Source organism: Lampris incognitus, chromosome 15 (assembly GCF_029633865.1).
Source record: "Lampris incognitus isolate fLamInc1 chromosome 15, fLamInc1.hap2, whole genome shotgun sequence".
NCBI lineage: Eukaryota > Metazoa > Chordata > Actinopteri > Lampriformes > Lampridae > Lampris > Lampris incognitus.
In genome coordinates, this window is record NC_079225.1 from 15,040,778 (window position 1) to 15,062,733 (window position 21,956).

Here is a 21,956-nt window from a genome sequence, read left to right on the forward strand (position 1 = left end):
TTCATTTCCAGGCTTCTTATCTCTGTAAGATGTGCTATTACTTTAGAAATGAGGTGTGACTGCTGAGCGCTGACCTGATTTTGTTCTATTCTAGAAGTATAACGAAGAGTTATCTGGCACCCCGCGTGTACTCATCGAATGCCGCTAAGATACATAGTAACGCTATCGGAGCAGGTTCGGGACAAGGCGAGTCAACGTTTTGACGTTAGTGGCTCTGCAGGTTTTGCAGCTTGTGGGGTTTGGAGGCTCCGGCGGCTGCAGCAGAAAGAGCGAGGCCGTGCGTCCTCCTACCAGCGCGCGGATGGATATGCCCGCACGTGTAAAGCGCATGGCTATATAGAGGTCGGTCTTTTAAAAAGAAGTCCCTTTCAATTTTCCTGCGTCAGAGAGCAGAAGGGACCGTGTGTATTGGTGGCATTTTATTCAAGATAAAGTCAACGGAACTCACAAGGTGAGGGTGGTGGTGGTGGGGGGGTTGGTGGTAACGGACGCCGAGGTTGCCCGCGGAGCTGTCGTTTACCCCCCCGTTTACGTTTAAGTTGGGCAGCGTCGTGCTTTAAACGAGCCGATGTTGCTCCCAAGAGTCACGACGGCTTCGGGCGGACTTTAGCATTGTCTGGTGGCGTCGCACGAGCGTCTTCCACGATTTCGGAGGGGGCGGTTTGGGAGTCGGGTGAAAAACGGGAGGTCGTTTCAAGTCGCTGCGGGAAATCTTATAGACGCCCTTCGGTTGTCACCCTTGGCCGAAGATGAGCGTTGACACGCTCAACGTTTTTTTTGTACGTTGTTGGTGAATTATATGAATGCCCACTTGGGGCGTCCTCGTGGCTAAGCCAGTTAGCGCGTGCCGTAGAGGCCCGATCCGGCTTGTCGCGGGTTCGAATCCAGCCCGAAACCCCTCTTCGTCGGGGCCCTGCCGCTGATCGGGTGTTTTAAAGCGTCTCTGCTGCCCCGTCGAATAAACGTTCAACACGCCCCAAATACGCCTTAAATTGCCGCTTTGAGCTCGGCCGTCTGACTCGCTGTTTCGGGGCCGGGAGGATGACTCCTGGGTTTCTGCAGCTTCGCTGTCGGAGCGCCGCTTAGTTCACCGCTTCAGCTGGTTTTTGATCGGTTCCGTGCGCGCTGCCGGTCACGTTGGATTCTAAGCCCCCCTTTCCGACGCCTGGCGCAAGATCGGCCCGATTCTGGCCGGTTCTCGAGTTTTGAGGCGTGCGTGACTTTACATATTGTAGCGAATTTGGGGGACAACGCAAGGAACTGCCGCGGCCGGGAAGCGAACCTGTGTCGCCCGCACCGCAGGGGACGTCGCTAACCGCTCGACTAAAGGGTCAGAGCCGCGAGCTAGCGGCCAGCGTGAATTATCCACGCACGTTACACTATCGTTTCCTAAGGGAAATGCACCGTGTCGTCGTGTAACCAAATAAGCTGGGCGGAGGTTAATTGGCAATTGTCTTAATTTTTAGATGGCCATTTCCCGACACGTGCTGGCCGTGTCCATTGTCTGCCGGGAAACGCCATGTTGGTCGCTTCCGCTTATTTTGTGGCACATTAATGAAAGAGCCCGGCGAAATGTTACGAAACGGGGCGTGGACGCGATGAGACGCTGCCGTGTATAATGGATACAAATGTGTCTGCGGCTTGAGGGCGAGCGCATCGTGTGGGCTACTAACAAACGGGCCTGTTATTTGAAAATCTTGACGTGGGAAGACGTTACTGTTGGAGGTTAACTCACAATTCCGTGGGGGCTTCCCCCCCCCCCAAACGCATTTCCATTGATGCATTCACACCATCTTGTTTCTGTGGTACCCAGAGATGCTGACTAAAGCGTTAACATGTTCTTCTGTCCAGATGCCTGAAGAAATGCGCCAAGAGGAGGAGGCTGAGACCTTTGCCTTCCAGGCAGAGATTGCTCAGCTTATGTCCCTGATCATCAACACCTTCTATTCCAACAAGGAGATCTTCCTCAGGGAGCTGATCTCCAATGCTTCTGATGTAAGTGCAGCGTTTGCCAACGTTAAGGAGCCCGTCTTGTGAAGGGGTGATGGTTCAGTATTCTTATTGTGTCAGTTTGCCTGGATTTTTGCTCTTACACTCGGATTTCTTATAACTGTCTACTTAACACATGTTACTCTATATGACAGTGCTGCAATTCAGCCCATCAAGTTGCATTTGTCATTGCATGCATGTTGAGGGGAGAGGTTCGTGTCTCAAATGTGTGAAGTGTAACTTGAGATTCAAAAGTAGATTTGAAATTTTCTTATCCTAAAATAGGTACTTGAATTCTAAAATGATCTATGAATGGATGTGTGGAAGGGGGGGTTATAACCTGCCAAGCTATGGGTTTTCATTTTTCTCCCTCCCGATTACTTTGTATTTTAGGCTTTGGATAAAATTCGCTACGAAAGTCTCACTGACCCCACCAAGCTAGACAGTGGGAAGGAGCTGAAGATTGACATCATCCCCAATGTAGCAGAACGCACCCTGACCCTCATTGACACTGGAATCGGCATGACCAAAGCTGACCTGATCAACAACCTGGGTACCATTGCCAAGTCCGGAACCAAGGCCTTCATGGAGGCGCTTCAGGTACAAAAATGGGCAATGGTCAGGTCTTTCGGGAACCTTGAGGACAAATGTTTTGCAAATGTTCTGGAGTGGAATAGCTCAGCCACATACAAAGATATTTAATGCTGGCTAGATGTCAAACAGCATAATGCATACAATTTATGGCTACTTGCCCACTGTGTAGTGCAAGGCTACATGAAATGTATTTGAAGTGTGCAATGAAATCCTTCTGACCCCCCCCCCCCCAGGCAGGAGCTGACATCTCAATGATTGGCCAGTTTGGTGTGGGTTTCTATTCTGCCTACCTGGTTGCTGAGAAAGTGGTAGTTATCACTAAGCACAATGATGATGAGCAGTACGCCTGGGAGTCCTCTGCTGGAGGTTCTTTCACAGTCAAGGTTGACAGTGGTAGGTGTTTGCATTTCTATTAGCTTCCTCTCAATGTCAGAAAAGCTACCTGTTCTCCCTTAAGTTTTTGTTTTTATGCCAATTGAACACTGGCAGTGTTTTATGAGCCAAATTTGTAAAAATTAGAAACTAGTTTGATGGTGCACCTCCTAAATGTTTAAAGAATTTTAAATGGAGAGTGCTCAGGCAGTTCTTGACTGCATAGACTGTTTTGGTACAACATGTGTTCATGACTGTTATGTGCTGTTCTCAGGCGAGCCTATTGGTCGTGGAACCAAGGTCATTCTGCACCTCAAGGAGGACCAGACTGAGTACATTGAAGAGAAGAGGGTCAAGGAGGTTGTCAAGAAGCACTCGCAGTTCATTGGGTACCCCATCACCTTGTTTGTAAGTACAGAAATGACATCTCTGCTAACACAACCATTTGAGTCTGCTGGGATAGAACAATAACCATATGGATTATAGCGCTCATAAGTATCTTTGAATATGTAGGTGGAGAAGGAGCGCGACAAAGAGATTAGCGACGACGAGGCAGAGGAGGAGAAAGAGGAAAAAGAGGATGAGGAGGACAAGCCAAAGATCGAGGATGTGGGCTCAGATGACGAGGAGGACTCCAAAGACAAGGACAAGAAGAAGAAAAAGAAGATCAAGGAGAAGTACATTGACCAGGAAGAGTTGAACAAGACCAAGCCTATCTGGACCAGGAATCCTGATGACATCACCAATGAGGAGTATGGAGAGTTCTACAAGAGTCTGACCAATGACTGGGAGGATCACCTGGCTGTCAAGGTAACTATTCTGGCAGAGGCTTGTGCACTGTACATGAATAGACTCACAACTTTGATTAACATTGGGTGGAAGCCAAACTAAGCCTGCTACTGTACAATCTGCAATGCCGTCTTCATTTTTCCCCATTCAGCACTTCTCAGTGGAGGGCCAGCTTGAGTTCCGAGCCCTGCTCTTCATTCCCCGTCGTGCACCTTTTGACCTCTTTGAGAACAAGAAAAAGAAGAACAACATCAAGCTCTATGTTAGGAGGGTTTTCATCATGGACAGCTGCGAGGAGCTTATTCCTGAGTACCTAAGTAAGTTGACCTGGAGAGTAGATTTCACATTCTCAGCGAAGTCTGCAGCAATTACAGGGGAAAATCTTTATCTTGGATCATTCGCTTAATTAACAAAAGCAGGTCCCTTTTTTTCCAGGTGGTACCACCGTATTAAAACAAACTTCAGTTTTTCCCACAGATCTGAAACATACTTGTGGTGTTAGCCACATGGGACAAGTAAGACAAAGTAAAAAACAAAAACACTTACGTGTGTACAAAGATGGCACTGTTTATCAGAGCACTTAAATCTTTATAGGTTTTTCAAAGAGCTCCAGTGCATGGGAACGCCTCTCATAGTTGTCCATTTATTGATATTTGCTGCCATGTGCTACCCTTTCTGTCTCTTGGGTCAGGTTTGACCAAAAACAGACACTTGGCTTCAGATTAACAATACAGAAACTGGATAAGATTCATTTACCCTGCTGAGTAAATGTGGGAAAAGTTAGTGTAACTGCCGTAGCCCGAAGAGCAAACAAAGTATCTTGTATGTAACCAGGACAATACCATTGCGCAACATGCAGCAAAAAAGTTAGATGTGCTGAATACTCGAGTCTTGTGGCTACCAACGCAGCATGGTTGCTGCTTTATTTCATAGAATTTGAAGCTACGACCAAAGTCGGCGAACAGTTACACAATAAGAAGAAAAGGAGTTGCTTTACCTGGTCCATGTAAGTTGCCCACCATGTCCTTGTCTTCTAAAGTAATACCAGAGAACGTCTCTGCAAGAGCATGTGAGATTCAGTAGACCCTTCTCGAAATAGCAGAACCAGCAGGTATTGGAAGGGTAGAACGGGGGGAGATTGTCCACTGCGGATGGCGTCGTTCTCGGGTGGATAAAATATGTTGTCAAATATATTTGGTGGCAGATAATATACCTGGGCGGTCCGATACATTCTTAGGTACAACAGCAGGGGTTTCTAATGTTAATTCCAGTTCTCAATTCATTAACAATTTGACTTTTATCCAAAACATTTTTATTGTGCCATGGTTGCATACAATAAATGGATTTCCCTGCTGGTCCCGTCTGCACTAAAAGCCTGATGGTTTCATTTCCAACCCTAAAGGGTTTGTTTACAAGAAAAGTGTCTTTTACTAGTTGAGGGAGTGTAAAGTTCATTACATTGTTTCATTCCAGAACTGTTACAGAAGAGCTATAATTTTCTGTCAAAAATGACCTTAACCAGTTGAGCTACATGTGACCATTAAAGGGAAAACGCACATCTTCTTCCCTGTTTCCTAGGGGTCACCACAGCAGATTTGGTAGTTTCCATTAGTACCCTGTCAGGGCACAGCACAAACGGCAGTCTTGTCAAGCCCCATAATGATTTGGCAAATCATCAAAGTGAAAATGCGCTACTAATCCGAAATAATGATGATAGTGTAATGGACCCCCGCTTTTGTCCCCTCCCATCCCAGACTTCGTGCGGGGTGTGGTTGACTCTGAGGACCTTCCCCTCAACATCTCCAGAGAGATGCTACAGCAAAGCAAGATCCTCAAGGTCATCCGCAAGAACATTGTCAAGAAATGTCTGGAACTCTTCGCTGAACTGGCTGAAGACAAGGAGAACTACAAGAAGTTCTATGACGCCTTCTCCAAGAATCTCAAGGTAAAACAAACAAAACTAATCATTAACGCTGATTACTAATGTACATGTAGCCAGGCAAAATCTTTAAAAATATTATTTGTTTTCCCACACTGCCCTCCATGGTTCCTCAGCACATCACAATGGATTCAAAAGGTTTTAGTATAGCAGTCATTATCCCCCACCCCAGCTTGTTATAAACCCAGTGCCACCATAGCTGCAGAAATGGTCTAATCATACAATATTTTGGGTAACCCGTTGCCACAGAAGTTTCTGACCCTAAAGTCAGTTTAGCTTTTCTTTTTTTTTTCTTCTCCTTGACCAGCTTTCCAAATCTCTTCCAACTAGTGTATAGATCTGGCTTTTGTGTGATAGATGTTTAAAGTGCGCTGTGCTACAGAACAGAATCAATTGGACTGCAAATAATGTTTAAACCTGCATTAAGTGCCAGATGGATGAGTTTTGCCAATAGTAAGATTAACTGAATACCAGAACATTTGGAGCACGCAGAAAAGTAAACTTGTGAATTTTGCCAAACAATTTTGGAATTTTAATGCTTGAACTCTGCTCATCTGGTGCATAAAGCAGTAAGCACTAAGACGCAACGAACAATTTGGCTGAGTTGCCAGTGTATGCACTGAAACCTTCCCTTTGCAATCTCTAGCTGGGTATCCACGAAGACTCCCAGAACCGCAAGAAGCTGTCTGAGCTACTGCGCTACCACAGTTCCCAGTCTGGTGATGAGATGACCTCCCTCACTGAGTACCTCACCCGCATGAAGGAAAACCAGAAATCCATCTACTACATCACTGGTGGGTATTTCCCTGCAGCATCACAGCCCTGCCCTTACTTTGTTAACACCCTGCAAAAAGTCACGTAGATTTTGTCATTTTCCAGATTGCAAAATTGATTGTACTATAATCTTAAATTGTTGCTTTATTCTTAAGGTGAGAGCAAGGACCAGGTGGCCAACTCTGCCTTCGTGGAGCGTGTGCGCAAACGTGGTTTTGAGGTCTTGTACATGACTGAGCCCATTGATGAGTACTGTGTCCAGCAGCTGAAAGAGTTTGATGGCAAAAACTTGGTCTCTGTCACCAAAGAAGGCCTTGAGCTCCCTGAGGATGAGGAGGAGAAGAAAAAGATGGAGGAGGACAAGACCAAGTTTGAAAACCTCTGCAAGCTTATGAAGGAGATCCTTGACAAGAAAGTAGAGAAGGTTGGTCATCTATTGAGCTATTGATTGGGGGGGGGTAACTAGGTGTTTACCAATGATGCAGAGTCCAATTTCACTTGTGTTTTTTGGGTTTGGCAACAGGTCTGGTAATTGAACCTAAGGGGGGGGTTGCCTGGTGAATTAATATAGACCCCTGCGGTGAGTGTACGCTGACTTTTGCCGTTGGTTTTTGAATGCCAGTTTTGATGTTTCCATTGGTTGGTGTGGCACACTCGGGATTACAATACATGGACATTTTGAGTAGAGAAGGCTTTTTGACATTTTAATGACAGCTGCTTCCAATTTTACATTTGAATGGTTTGCAGGGTGTGATTTGTCTTCTATTTAACACAGTGACTGAAGTTCAATGTCACTCAGAATTGCCTGCTGAGGTTTCTTGTTGTACAGTGGATCTTGGAAAATACTAAGGCCTGCTACTACTGAGGTTCACCCTTATTGGCATGAATTGCTCACCCAAAATGTGGACGTGTTTCTTTGATTTGAATCTAACATGACTGAACTGCATGCTTAAATTTTGATTTTTATCTCCCTTGACCAAAAGCTTTGTTATTGGGGAAGCTGCCCTGTAAAAACATGTTGCAGTATTCTTGTCTGTCTATCCAACTAATTGTGCTCTGCTTATTACCCTCAGGTGACTGTGTCCAACAGACTGGTGTCATCGCCTTGCTGCATTGTGACAAGTACCTATGGGTGGACGGCCAACATGGAGAGGATCATGAAGGCCCAGGCACTCAGGGACAACTCCACCATGGGCTACATGATGGCCAAGAAACATCTGGAGATCAACCCCGACCACCCCATTGTGGAAACTCTAAGGCAGAAAGCAGATGTTGACAAGAATGACAAGGCCGTGAAAGATCTGGTCATCCTTCTGTTTGAAACCGCACTGCTGTCTTCAGGCTTCTCCCTAGATGATCCACAGACTCACTCAAACCGCATCTACAGGATGATCAAACTTGGACTGGGTAAGACGGTTTCTGCTGTCAGTGGGTTTTGAGGGGGTAGGAAAAGTAGTTCTCGCTTAGAACTGTTGCAATCATTTCTGATCACATTGCTTTTTATAATTCTGAAAGTGTAAACGTTAGTGGGGGAAGACTGCTTTTGCTGTACTAACTAGCATGGCAAATGGATGCAAGCAATGGCGTAACCTAACAAATGCTTTGATTCCTTCATCCCCAGGTATTGATGATGATGATTTGCCCACAGAGGAGCCCGTCTCAGCAACCGCCCCTGATACAATTCCGCCACTAGAAGGTGATGACGATGCTTCACGCATGGAGGAAGTGGATTAAACACAACCTCAGATCTAACCCATTTAGCCTCACTTTTTTTTCAACTGTTCATCTGTAACTAGGGAAACCTGGTCATGTCATTGGTTAAGATTAAATGCGTTACTCCTGTTGTCCAGTGGACCAGTGTTGCTCTCTTGTCTAGAGCCTTAATCTACAAGACAGAAAAGCGGTTTTGATTTTTGCTGTATATGATAAAGTAACGGTGACCAACACATTTTGTTTAGACAGTACCCTGTTGCACTGAGTTTTTAAATGGTTGGGACCAGTAGATGTGACTATGGGGAAGGGAACATTCCATATCAGAATGACCTGGAGAGAGGGACGGGTTGGCTCTGCTTATGTGCAACAACGAACGCTGCATGAAGAGTGGATGACAAGATTCCTTTGCCTGAATTGAGGCTTGTCTGTTTTCAGTCTCCTTTGTTTTTTTTGTTTTCAAAAAAAAAATTAAAGCTGTTCTGAGTGAAGTAATTGTACTGGTCAACTTATTTTGAGTGTTACCACACATCTCTTATCTGTCCCCAAAGAGAAGGCTAAACAGTGGATTTTTGTGTGTGGGTGGGTGGGGGGACTGGTCACAAGGTTTAGTGTACCTTTTTCAACCTGATTCCCAGAGCACGTGTGCAAAAGAGCCAGTGAGCAGGTGACCTTCACATTGGGTATTGGCAATAAACGACAACTGCTGGACAGGATACCCTATTAAATCCGTTTCGACAAGAAAAGCGTTGCAGCCCATTGGCTGGCCCCGGTTGAGTAGAGAAGGTGGGCGTCGTGACAGGGGCGCCCCGTGCGGAAACACTGAACACAGCGGGGGAGGTTTTCTCTCGTCAGAGTATCGGCAGTGCAGTTTCGAACACAAGACGCGTAAATAACCACAACTTACTTTTTAAGGCGACCTTTTATTTTTCGCCCAAGAAAATCCCTTTAATTACTGTGACCTCTCGCGGCCCCGTGTGTTGGCTTTACCCAGCCGCTCCTCGCGATGTGACCGCTAGATGGCGGCACTGCACCTTGGCTACACGTCTCGGGCGACGTTCGCCGTGAGAGAGTGGAGGATGTGCCGCTCTGTCGTGTGTCTCTCGGTTCGCCGGTGAGCTGTTCGATCCCATCGAGTTGCCGATATAGCCAGTCAATCGATCAGTCTCATGCACGTGCCACTTGGTCAGTCTTGCGCAGATATCTCGGCCGTACCAAGATGCAGGGGGCCAAACGAGTGAGGACAGGTGCTGTCCGCTTCCACCAGATTTAATCTACAGAACAATGCGTTACCAAACCTTTTGCAAGTACTCTGGGCAGTTTAAAGCGGTTTGCATGCCAACAGTGGGAGTATTGTTAAAACCTGAAATTGGCGTTGTGCAGAGGCCAGTGCACAACGCCAATTTCAGGTCAGAAAGTCATACTGAGGCCGAACGGTTCAAGTGAGGCGAATATATTGGGAAGCTGCAGGAAACCACTTATTCGCCTATGCTTTTGAATGATGTGGCTGTTTTGGTATGTACTTTCAAGAGCCATTACTTGTAATGGAGCACACCCAGTGCTGACAATATACAGATTTGTGTGTGTGTGTGGGGGGGGGTCCTATCTCTCCCAAAGAATGTCAAAACGTCAGTCTCAAGATGGCATACAAAGCACACACACACACACACACATATATATATATATATACACACACACACACACACACACATATATATATATATATATATATATATATATATATATATATATATATATATATATATATATATATATATATGTCATGTTATATGCGGCACAGAAGTTGCGTGGTCAAATTTCTCGAAAGTGCGAGGCCTGCTAATCAGAAGCCTGGAGGAAGCGTTGTGTCCTTTTCCTTTAAATCATGTGATTTGTATCGCTGCGAGGGTGGCAACGCAGCACTTACAGCTCCGGTAGGCGTAGAGATGTTTTAATGTGGGTGAATCTCCCTCCTGCCCATCTCGCCCACTGGATTTAGTCAAACTGATAGCGGGGAGGGGGAGGGGGAGGGGAGGGGGGGGACTCCACTCCTGTCATTCAGAAACATGCTGGAGACGGCGCTGTGCTATTTTGGCACAGTGGAACTAAACTGTGCGCGCCAAAAGGCGAAGAGACACACCGTCGTGAAATGAGTTTCGCAGAAAACCAATCCACTATTTCTCTCTTGAGCCATGTTCTCTCTCTCCCCGTCCCCCTCTGAAGTACGTCTGACTTGGGGTATCAATCTCAGGGTTCACATAGTAGGCACAGTTGTCTGGTGTACAGATGAAGGAGCTGGTTTTCTAAACTCTGTGTGTGTGTGTGTGTGTGTGTGTGTGTGTGTGTGTGTGTGTGTGTGTGTGTGTGTGTGTGTGTGTGTGTGTGTGTGTGGGAGATTAAGAAGAGCGGTGAGAATGAACCTCGGTAACGTCTCTCCGCTTGTTTACAGGATGGGCCCGGTGCATCTGGCACCGCTCGCAGAGGTTAGAAACTATTTCCCACAAGACCGGCTGTGCCTCCCCTTCGTTTCAGCAGAGACATCCTGTGGAAACATTTGCTCTACATCTTTCAGGTATCAAGACGTTGCACCGTAGTGAGATGTACAGTGCCGATGCCGTGCTAGCAACTTGTCAGCACCGTACCTCTTTCTCCACGGGCACCAGGGCTTCAGCTGGCTCCATGCATCCCGGTTGTCTTTATGCACACAACAAAACACAGCGTCACAACAGCTCTGAGATCCTGATTTGTGACCTTTGTGCCACGTCTCATCCATATTACATCTGCATACTATTTAATAATGCAAGAGGTTGCATGGGGCGGTGGGGGGGGGGGTCCTCCTTTTAAGACTCCATCACTTGTACTGAGCCAAATGACTTGCATCTTCCAGTGTGGTTATTTAACATTTACTCCGCGGTTGCTGGTCCGTTTTGGTTGATTCTGAACCAATAAAGCAAGCGTCATTTATTTTATCTTTTTTTTTTTTTTTGTGGTGGCCTTTCGACAATTAAAGGACAGCGAGTGTGACTCCGTACTGAGTAATAAGATGCAGTTGCGTACATCTGCATCATACGCCGACACAGTGCTAACAGCTCCTGGTGCGAAACTAACCTTTTGTTTTTGTTTCAAAATGCGCACAAGATTGGGGCTCTCTGAGAACATCTGCGGTGCAGAATGGGATGAGATATGACACGAGGTATGCCATGAGGGGAGACAGCAACACCCAGACTCTTGACACCTCCCTCCCTCCCGTGGCAGCAGGGCACAGCGTTCGTGCACACACACAGCGCCTGCAGTGTCTGGTAAACCGGAGACAGCAGACAGCAACAGGCCGACACAGGAAACCAGGTCTGCACTTAACACTGTAGCAGAGACACCGCTTTCTGTCATGACACAAGGCCACCGCCCACTAGACTGATAACCTTTATGACAGGGTGTCACAAACTCAGTCTTCTGTTCCACTTGTACAGTAAAAGGTGGCTTGAAAAAGAGTAGAAAGGGGACTCTTAAAGGTTAGAAAAAGGGGGCTTGTGATCAGAAAGCTGTGCCGGATTTGAAACCCCGGGAACAGTGAGAAAACCTGGGGCGGGGGAAATTTACGAGTAGCACACACACTCGGCGTCCCTCGAAAACAACCATTATCAACAACTATCAACGTGCCCTTGAGCCAGGCGTTGAATTCTTAGCCGGCAGCAGAAGGCCGCAGTTGCGCCGGGCAGTTCCTAGGAGTGAAAACTGTTAAATTATGTGAGCATTAAGGTGGACAGTGCTAATATATATATATATATATATATATATATATATATATATATATATATATATATATATATATATATATATATATATATATATATATATATATATACACACACTACCGTTCAAAAGTTTGGGATCACCCAAACAATTTTGTGTTTTCCATGAAAAGTCACACTTATTCACCACCATATGTTGTGAAATGAATAGAAAATAGAGTCAAGACATTGACAAGGTTAGAAATAATGATTTGTATTTGAAATAAGATTTTTTTTACATCAAACTTTGCTTTCGTCAAAGAATCCTCCATTTGCAGCAATTACAGCATTGCAGACCTTTGGCATTCTAGCTGTTAATTTGTTGAGGTAATCTGGAGAAATTGCACCCCACGCTTCCAGAAGCAGCTCCCACAAGTTGGATTGGTTGGATGGGCACTTCTTGCGTACCATACGGTCAAGCTGCTCCCACAACAGCTCAATGGGGTTCAGATCTGGTGACTGCCCTGGCCACTCCATTACCGATAGAATACCAGCTGCCTGCTTCTGCTCTAAATAGTTCTTGCACAATTTGGAGGTGTGTTTAGGGTCATTGTCCTGTTGTAGGATGAAATTGGCTCCAATCAAGCGCTGTCCACTGGGTATGGCATGGCGTTGCAAAATGGAGTGATAGCCTTCCTTATTCAGAATCCCTTTTACCCTGTACAAATCTCCCAACTTACCAGCACCAAAGCAACCCCAGACCATCACATTACCTCCACTATGCTTAACAGATGGCGTCAGGCATTCTTCCAGCATCTTTTCATTTGTTCTGCGTCTCACAAATGTTCTTCTTTGTGATCCAAACACCTCAAACTTGGATTCATCCGTCCACAACACTTTTTTCCAGTCTTCCTCTGTCCAATGTCTGTGTTCTTTTGCCCATCTTAATCTTTTTCTTTTATTGGTCAGTCTCAGATATGGCTTTTTCTTTGCCACTCTGCCCTGAAGCCCAGAATCCCGCAGCCGCCTCTTCACTGTAGATGTTGACACTGGTGTTTTGCGGGTACTATTTAATGAAGATGCCAGTTGGGGACCTGTGAGGCGTCTGTTTCTCAAACTAGAGACTCTAATGTACTTATCTTCTTGCTCAGTTGTGCAACGCGGCCTCCCACTTCTTTTTCTACTCTGGTTAGAGCCCGTTTGTGCTGTCCTCTGAAGGGAGTAGTACACACCGGTGTAGGAAATCTTCAATTTCTTAGCAATTTCTCGCATGGAATAGCCTTCATTTCTAAGAACAAGAATAGACTGTCGAGTTTCAGATGAAAGTTCTCTTTTTCTGGCCATTTTGAGCGTTTAATTGACCCCACAAATGTGATGCTCCAGAAACTCAATCTGCTCAAAGGAAGGTCAGTTTTGTAGCTTCTGTAACGAGCTAAACTGTTTTCAGATGTGTGAACATGATTGCACAAGGGTTTTCTAATCATCAATTAGCCTTCTGAGCCAATGAGCAAACACATTGTACCATTAGAACACTGGAGTGATAGTTGCTTGAAATGGGCCTCTATACACCTATGTAGATATTGCACCAAAAACCAGACATTTGCAGCTAGAATAGTCATTTACCACATTAGCAATGTATAGAGTGTATTTCTTTAAAGTTAAGACTAGTTTAAAGTTATCTTCATTGAAAAGTACAGTGCTTTTCCTTCAAAAATATGGACATTTCAATGTGATCCCAAACTTTTGAACGGTAGTGTATATATATAATAAAATAATAAAAAGGACGTGCTCAGCATGTCTCGGCTGGGTGAATCAGTTTTTCACTTGCAGTCAACCTCTGACATCTTCCCAGTCAGAGCGAGAACCCAGAGTGACTGGTTTCCCTGGGCTGAAAGAGGAGGTCTGTTTCTCTTTGAACCCCTGCTGCCGCCCCGCAACTCCCTTTTTACTAATTTACATTATTGAAAAGAGGACTTGGGAGATGCTGGCGTCATTACGCCCCGTTCCACAGCAGATGGGGTGTAGGACGTTGTGAAAGCTCAGACGCGGGGAAGTTTCCTCCCCCCCGGCGAGAGGCTGAGATTCATTTATCGAGGGAAATGCTTCACACACACACACACACACATCACAGTCAGACCTGGGTCCTGGGTCTGATGTTGAATCATCCTGGTGACCCTCCTCCCCCCTTTTTCTGAATCAGTTCTTACGTGCATGTACTGAAATTCCCTTAAGTTACTATAAAAAAATACACACACACACACACAACCTTTTAAATGGCATGCTGCGAACCATGGCGACTGCAGACTTGCACCACGTGCTCGGTGCCACTTTGAGGACACCTCCATCTTCCCCATTTTTGTCTTATATCTATCCATCCATCCATCCATCCATCCATTATCCAAACCGCTTATCCTACTCAGGGTCACAAGGGATGCTGGAGCCTATCCGGGAAGTCATTGGGCAGCAGGAGGGGAGACACCCTGGACAGGCCACCAGTCCATCAGGGACAATTTAGTGCGGCCGATTCACCTGACCTATATGTCTTTGGACTGTGGGAGGAAACCAGAGCCCCCGGAGGAAACCCACGCAGACACGGGGAGAACATGCAAACTCCACACAGGGGACGACCCCCAAGGTTGGACTACCCCGGGGCTCGAACCCAGGACCTTCTTGCTGTGAGGCGACCGCGCTAATTGTTTTATAATAGAGAAATAATGAGGTTTTAAAAATAGGCGCCTGAACTGGCCACCGCATTGACCACAGAGAGAAACCCCATCATGTCGTTCCAAATCCAGTCTCAAAAATGACTCGGGTCACATGAACGGTAACAAAGGCAAATTGCTGCACTCGGTATAATCTTTCGGGTTAATTTAATGCATTTCATTATGAACCCAGTTAACAAGAGGAAATACTACAATGATACAAACAGGTTACCAGTGACGTTGCATCCCCCCCCCCCCGACCGCCCTCCAGCCTGCCGTCAAACAGTGCAGCACCCACATTCAGTATTCTCCCAAACATTCAATGAAAACAGCAATGAGGACAGTTTTCAAGAGCACCTAATGGACGAGTTGGTTTAGAAAACACAGTGACACTAAAATGACTTCAGGCTACAGTCTAAACGCCTAAATATTACAAGTTGAATGTGTCGTGAAAACAGAGAAGCGGACAGAGAATGTCGCTAAATCCACTGCAATATGGACCCAAGGGGTGTCATGTATCAAAATATATTAATCTGCCAGAGCAAACGTACAGTTCACAAGTTAGAAACTCTTGTGGGTGTTGACAACTCACACTACGTCCCCCTCAATTTTGAGGGAGACGTAGTGTGCGGTATGTTGCAGGTCAGGTTGCCCTTCAACATTACAGGTGAGGATTCCTCCACCAGAACAGGACTCTGTATAGGAGCGACATGCTTGGGTCCAATGTCTCGTTGCTCCATTTATTTCTTCTTCTGGGCTTTTTCTTTTTTTGTTTGGTTTTTGTGTGTGTGAGTGACGTCTGCAGGTGTTAGAAGCTGCTGTGTGCATAGACACACTTGGCCAATCAAGCCGATTCTGACGTTAGATACAGCATTTTTTGCGATTTCGTTTTTTGAGAGGTCGCCCTAACCTTACCAATACACTTTTTAGGGGGGAGGACAGGAATATTTTATGCACCGGCATGCTCAGGAACATTAGTTACCCTGCAGTTTAACGAGATTCAAATGGTTAAGATCCTGTGGTCAAGTCTATACAGGACCACGCTACCCCGGCTGGAGGAGCCTGGTGAGCGCCGGGCCGCCGGGATTCAAAGTGTGTTTTTGCTGCTCAGTGAGATCGTCACATCTACCGACGTTCAGACCCGTACCGACTGCCTGGCCGTGCCGTTAAACAAAAGCCCCGACACGAATGCATAGAAAAGCTGTCTAGTCACGTTACATCTCGTGTGTGAAACACCGTTAAGTGTCGCAGTGAAAACGAAAGACGTGATGAATTCAAGGCCGTGAATCATGATTAAAAGTTCAATATGTTCAACATATTTTAAATTATCCTAATTTTGGTTACTGTTATTGAATCAGTAACTCTTTTCTTCTTTTTTTTTTCCTTTTTCTTTTTTTACAAAATTTTGGTGTGCCCATTGGGCTGTGCATATATTTGAAGCCCTATGATAAATTAACTGATTTAGAAATCGTTATATTGGGGCCATAATGTGACCTGACCATAAAAAAAGAAAAGAAAAATCAGCCATGTAACATTTAATTCCCAAAGGAGGAACTATTGTAGGAGGTCATTTCTAACTCCATCAGCTGAACCAATTCTCAGATAATCTCTTGTTAGTTATCCTCATGCATGCTCAATAATCCAGATAACAAGCTCAAAGAAGGTTGAATCAGTTCATCTGGATACAACGTTTATACAACATTTATAAACGTTGTATCCAGATGAACTGATTCAACCTTCTTTGATCTTATTAGTTATCTAAAATATTTGTTGACATATCTTCCTTTTGCTTGTGTAATGATAAAAAAAATAAAATATGGTGGATTTAATCCCATCTCATTTGCTGGTTAAATTTGACTGGTGTGCAGAAATATGGTCTGCTGTGCATTTACCACCCCGAACACTTCAACTACATGGAGGGAGTGAAAACAAAGTACCGACAAACAAGAATGTGAAATAAAATTAAATTTAAAAAAAAATATATAGAATATAATGTTGGTCTTATTAACCTGGCGGTTTACTGACTTACATTATGTTACACTACCATGCCATGTTGTAAGAAAACAACTGTTTCATTGCCTTGACAAACATGATTTGACAAAATTGTTCTATATACATAGATGCTTGGGCACAGGCGAAAGCCCATGTGTTTTAGACACTAATGTCCCATGAACTTCACAGACATCTCTCATTGTCACAGTAACTTAAAAGGCTGCATAAGCCACATATGGTGGTTTAAATGAAAATATTTCAACTTGACTGATTTGAAGGGGGAGTTTGCAAAGTTAGTAGTGTGGTGCTCATGCATTTGACAATTTTACAGGCACTCAAAAATCTTGTGAATGCTGATTGTTAAAATCTTAATAAAACCTTGAGGATATTTTGGTATGAGAGCCAAGTCTTATACCTTCAAAAAAAAAAGAAAGAAAAATCCCTTTCTGTACCTTTGTTAAAGAAAACCTTAGACCTGAAAGGCAAATGAAATAGTTAAAAAGTAAAAAAAAAAAGAAGAGACAAAAAGTCAAACAGTAAAACACCAACAGACAAGGAAAGCCCCACAGAAAAACGTGGCTCTCGGTTTGGTGCGACACCTTGTAGTCCTACACCTTCTGTGTGAGCGGCTGCGCTGACCTTCGGCCAGGCTTCATGCGGCTACGCGCGTACACCCGTAGGAAGAGCGCCAGGAAAACCACGGCAATACCGAAGCCGCCGACCAAGGTGATGGCGTGGCCGTAGAGGAAGCAGGAGAGCAGGATGGCGATGGCCTGCCGCAGCGTCATGATGATGGTGAAGACGGCAGCACCGAACTGGTTGATGGTGTAGAAGATGAAGAGCTGACCGCAGGCCGAGCAGACGGACAGCAGCACGGCGTGGAAAGCGAACTCGGAGTGGCGTGCCATGAAACCCAGGGAGTCAAAGAAGGCGCCCTGCTCCAGCAAGGAGCCCACGGTGAAGAGGCAAGAAAACAGGTTGACACCAAACATCATCTGGACCGAGGACATCTTGTACTTGAACAGGTTGTCCTGCCAGTTGGAGGTGAAGCTGTCGAAGACGATGTAACCGACAAGGATGATGACACCGCTGAAGGTGGTGACGGTGGAGGGGTGCTTGCTGGCCGTGCTGGACAGCAAAAACATGCTGACGCCCATCGAGATCAGCACAGCGGTGAAGTACTCCCAGTACTCGTAGCTCTTGCGAGAAACGATCTTGCCCATAAGCATGACTGGGATGACCTTGGAGGCCTTGGCCAAAACTTGGGTTGGGAAGCTGATGTACTTGAGGGCCTCATACTGGCACCAGCTGCTCAGGATGTTGGAGAGCGAGGCGAAGGAGTACTTGTACATGGGCGCCCCATGGCGAGACTGCTTGAACAGGACACACCAAAGGCCGGACACCGTCAGCGCGAGGATACGGTTCATAAACACCAGGAACTGGGAGTCCTTGAACCTCTCTCCCTCCTCCTCAGCGGTGGAGGCCCCATAAGAGCGCGTCATCACTCTCTCCTGCAGGACGCCCCATGTCAGGTAGGATGCCTACAAAGGAGAATGAACTTCTATAAGACTAAAGATCTAGGTCTATGTGCAAACATTTATTTTTTGTTAAAAGTCAAACTTTTTGCCCATTTTGCATGTGAGCAGATTAGTGCCACATCTCTTCATGCCTAATCAAGTTTTGAAAGGTCAAAGTACAGTTCTGAATGGCTGGAACTCAGTTCCCAATGTTTGTATTGGTTTTGGAAAGCTGAATTTTAGATTTGAATATGTGTAAATATGTGAAATAGTAATTTGTACTTTGTGTTGAGTTCTGTTTGAAAAAAAAAAACAAATTTTTTTTGGGGGGGGGGACCCCTCTGCCGATCTGGGGAGGGCTGCAGACAACCAGACTACCACATGCCTACGCCGATACACGTGGAGTCGCCAGTCGCTTCTTTTCACCTGACGGTGAGGCGTTTCGCCAAGGGGACGTAGCGCGTGAGAGGATCACGCTATTCCAGTTCCCCCTCCTCCCCAAACAGGCACCCCGACCAACCAGAAGAGGCGCTAGTGCAGTGACCAGGACACATACCCACATCCAGCTTCCCACCCGCAGACACAGCCAATTGTGTCTGTAGGGACACCCAACCAAGCTGGAAGTAACACGGGGATTCGAACCGGCGATCCCTGTGTTGGTAGGCAACGGAATAGACCACCACACTACCCGCTTAAACTGTTTGAAATATTTTTTGTGCAATTATATGAAAAGATCTGGCCTTTTTTAGCTTAAATTTGTAACACAAATATGAAAAGGTTTTGAGTTCCAGGATTTCTGTCATAATTCTCCCAGTGTGGAAATTTTGCCTGTTTGAAAATCAAAGACTGTAAAATGGAACAGACCTGGGAACTGACAGACTGGGAAAGGGGAAGGGTCTCTTGAGCTTAACCAATAAAGCGCCTTGTTTCCAATTGTAACAGTTTTCATTGGCCTGATGTCCTGTCAATCAATACATGGACTCAACAAGAGGAGTAGTAAGTGACAGTTGAAAGAATGAAGATTGTCTAAGACAATTCAGACATCAGGCAATTTAAAATTCAGACATTAAAATAAATATACAACAATCTTTGAACTTTTGGTAGAGATTTGTAGATTGCCGTTTCCTGCATTGGTTAATATTTATCTTAGGTGTAACTGTAATTATGGGGCTATAATGGTGCTCATTTCTCACCCTAACTACAGCTTGCAAAATGTCCTACAGCCAAAAGTGAATAAAAGTACTCCTCACCATATTTCAGTGGACTGAAGCAGTGTATATGGCAGCATAATGTGGCTTTTTTTCTTATAGGCCACATTTGGTGTGCTATCAGAATCAAAGTGTTTCCTTTAAGGAATCTCACCTGAAGTCCTGCTGCACAAAATATTAATTTGACAGTTTGTTTTATTGGTGAGCTGGAGTCCGCCTCATTCCTGGGAGCTGCCGATGAATCATCTAACAGACCTGACTTGGTTTCAGTGCCAAACACACAGGCTTTTATGATAGGGTAGCAAATACCATGCCCTAAAAAGTACGGAAACAAAGAATTAAGAAATTAACATGAAATTAGAGTGATCAGCCAGACCTAGCAATTTAACAAATGATGACCTTTACAACAAAAACAAATATCTAAGGAAAATCCTTGTTAAATAGCATTAATTTTTCCAAACAGGAAATAGTATTTCACGAGCCCATACCTGTTTCTAGATAATTGATGCGCTTGAAGTAGCTGATGAGGAGGTAGCCAGGGATGATGATGGTGGAGTAACCCAACATGTTGACAAAAAAGCGGAAGAGCCAGACATCATGCCAGCCTTCCAGCAGCGACGGCTCTTCATCTGCAGCCAAAGTGGAAGGGAAGAAGAGCAGCACGAGCCCGGGCCAAATCCTAAAACATAAGAGAGCTATCAGGCAAAATGTTATATTACAGAACACACTTTATCAGACCTTACATCAGAAGACAGCAGGAGACAGACAGTAAAGGTGCCCACAGAAATGCTGTGGTTTAAAGGTCTGATAAAGTGCTGGTAAGTAGTCAGTGTAGGATGTGTAACAGTCATGGAAAAAGTACAACTTGAAAAAGTTAAAAATTTGCTGCAATACATATTGGGTCATGAATCTGGTTGCTGAAGAAAAAGCAATCAAAAACTGTTACCCTAGAAAGCATGAAAAATGGGTTTTAGTGCAAGCTAAAAATGTTGGTATGATACAAATAGGAGATAAACCTCATCCAATCAGAGAAGCACACACACTTAACTTTTTAGACAAACATGAAGATGGTAGACACTACATGTACGCAGCATGGTGGCTCAGCAAGAACACGAGTTTGAATCCCAGGTATTATTTTATTCTGTGTGGAGTTTGCTAGTTCTCCCCTATTTGGGTGAGTTTCTTCCCACAGTCCAAAGATGTGTTTGAGAACTGAGTTGTGTTTGATGTAGAACCACATAGTATATGTAGTATGGTATGTAAAGTCCTGGGATGTGTGTGGTGTCAGACTATGTAAATGAAGTAGACCACAGAGACGCAGCAAGCAGAATGCTATCGTAACACAAGATACCAAGTCATTTGGAACCCAGAAAGCCATTCCTTTAGGGCCTTACGATGACAGTCCAACATTGCCTGGTTTCTTAACGTCCTCGTTATTAGGCAATTCACACCAAGTGGATCAATGGCATCAGCCTAAGCAAAAATATCCCACACAGACCCGTGGTGAATATCTGACGTGCCCAGAACTGATGGCATGTTTGTTTTGTCATCCACCTGGGGTGAAACTTGAGCTCTCACCGAAAGAGGTGTGTTACTTGCTGCCGTGGCACATAGTGTATCACATTCATAGGGAGGGCCTCCTCCCAGGGGGCCTATATATGGCAGACTCACACAGAGCCTCTTTTGTATTGGGGTTTCTAACTCCAGCCCCGGGCAGCCAGGCCATAGCAAGCAGCCCACTGCAGCACGACCTGGTCTTTGAACAAGCAGCTTATTGCAAGACAGAATGCACCCACACACACTGGTGGACAGGCAGCTCGCAAGCTGGATTCATACCACGGGCAGAGAGGGACGTCGTCCCTCCCCAATTCATCTGAAGCAGCGGTGTTTTTCATTATTTGTTCAATGGGAGAGAAAGCTGTAATAACATAGAAACAACTCCAGAAAATAACACACACACACACACACACACACACACACACACACACACCCACTGGTCACTACGATTTCCCAAACTAAATTAGACTGCTGACGTGAACCAGTATACATGATGCTCACATTTGGGAACACAACACCATGAGCTGTGCGTCCACCACCCATCGCCGTACTCCCTTCTCACCTGCGGACTGCTCGCAGCCCGGATCAGCAACTGTCAACTTACGAAGCGAATGTGACGAGACAACGGAAACGGCGAACTGGCAACAGCTCGGCTTCGGGGGGCAGCTTGGCTAGCAGGACGCCGTTTTCCACGAGAGTCACTCCGAACACAAAAAAAGGCTCAATGCCTACCTCCCGACCACTTAGTGCCTGCCTACCTCCGTGTAAAAGATGGCATTTTCCCCACCCTCCGTGGCCCCGACACCCGGCGTTGACGGCCACGACTCAGACGCTCCCACCGCAGCGGAGCATGAAGAAGAAACCTCGGCGGGGATCGTCTCGATTTCTTCTTCAGGCGAGTCCTCTTTTTGTCCGCCTCCTGCCCGTCTTAACTTAATTCCCCGTGTGTGTGTGTGTGTGTGTGTACTTTTGGGTACATATGCGTGTAGGCAAGTGTGTGTGTGTGTGTGTGTGTATACTCGGGCAGGAAAGGCTCCCCTCCTTCCCCTCAAGGCGAAGGGACGCCGGAGTTCAGAAAACCACGT

The 21,956-nt window shown here is 45.5% G+C and overlaps 2 protein-coding genes across 2 annotated transcripts; one reads left to right on the forward strand and one right to left on the reverse strand.

Annotated features, from left to right (window-relative positions):
• The first annotated feature begins 298 nt into the window (after window positions 1-298).
• Window positions 299-8,658, forward strand: hsp90ab1 (heat shock protein 90, alpha (cytosolic), class B member 1). Its single transcript, XM_056294470.1, has 12 exons — window positions 299-451; window positions 1,852-1,995; window positions 2,383-2,589; window positions 2,817-2,976; window positions 3,230-3,363; window positions 3,469-3,765; window positions 3,896-4,061; window positions 5,499-5,689; window positions 6,330-6,477; window positions 6,613-6,881; window positions 7,531-7,864; window positions 8,079-8,658. The coding sequence occupies exons 2-12, from the start codon at window positions 1,852-1,854 to the stop codon at window positions 8,189-8,191; spliced, it is 2,163 nt and encodes a 720-aa protein (XP_056150445.1). The 5' UTR covers window positions 299-451; the 3' UTR covers window positions 8,192-8,658.
• A 6,204-nt stretch (window positions 8,659-14,862) lies between these two features.
• slc35b2 (solute carrier family 35 member B2) lies at window positions 14,863-21,873 on the reverse strand. Its single transcript, XM_056294745.1, has 4 exons — window positions 21,630-21,873; window positions 19,803-19,993; window positions 19,469-19,629; window positions 14,863-18,130 (listed from the first exon to the last, which is right to left on the reverse strand). Exons 1-4 carry the CDS (start codon window positions 21,647-21,649, stop codon window positions 17,198-17,200), a joined length of 1,305 nt encoding a protein of 434 aa, XP_056150720.1. The 5' UTR covers window positions 21,650-21,873; the 3' UTR covers window positions 14,863-17,197.
• Window positions 21,874-21,956: the final 83 nt, after the last annotated feature.

What these genes read in the sequence shown, in the direction of transcription:
- hsp90ab1 (XM_056294470.1), top strand. Translation starts at nt 1,852, where the DNA reads ATGCCTGAAGAAATGCGCCAAGAGGAGGAGGCTGAGACCTTTGCCTTC. An exon ending in TGATCTCCAATGCTTCTGAT is followed by an intron (nt 1,996 to 2,382) that starts GTAAGTGCAGCG and finishes TTTGTATTTTAG; the next exon opens with GCTTTGGATAAAATTCGCTA. An exon ending in ATCCATCTACTACATCACTG is followed by an intron (nt 6,478 to 6,612) that starts GTGGGTATTTCC and finishes TTTATTCTTAAG; the next exon opens with GTGAGAGCAAGGACCAGGTG.
- slc35b2 (XM_056294745.1), bottom strand. Translation starts at nt 21,649, where the DNA reads ATGCCATCTTTTACACGGAG. An exon ending in CATCAATTATCTAGAAACAG is followed by an intron (nt 19,630 to 19,802) that starts GTATGGGCTCGT and finishes CGTACTTTTTAG; the next exon opens with GGCATGGTATTTGCTACCCT. An exon ending in TTTGTGCAGCAGGACTTCAG is followed by an intron (nt 18,131 to 19,468) that starts GTGAGATTCCTT and finishes TCTCCTTTGTAG; the next exon opens with GCATCCTACCTGACATGGGG.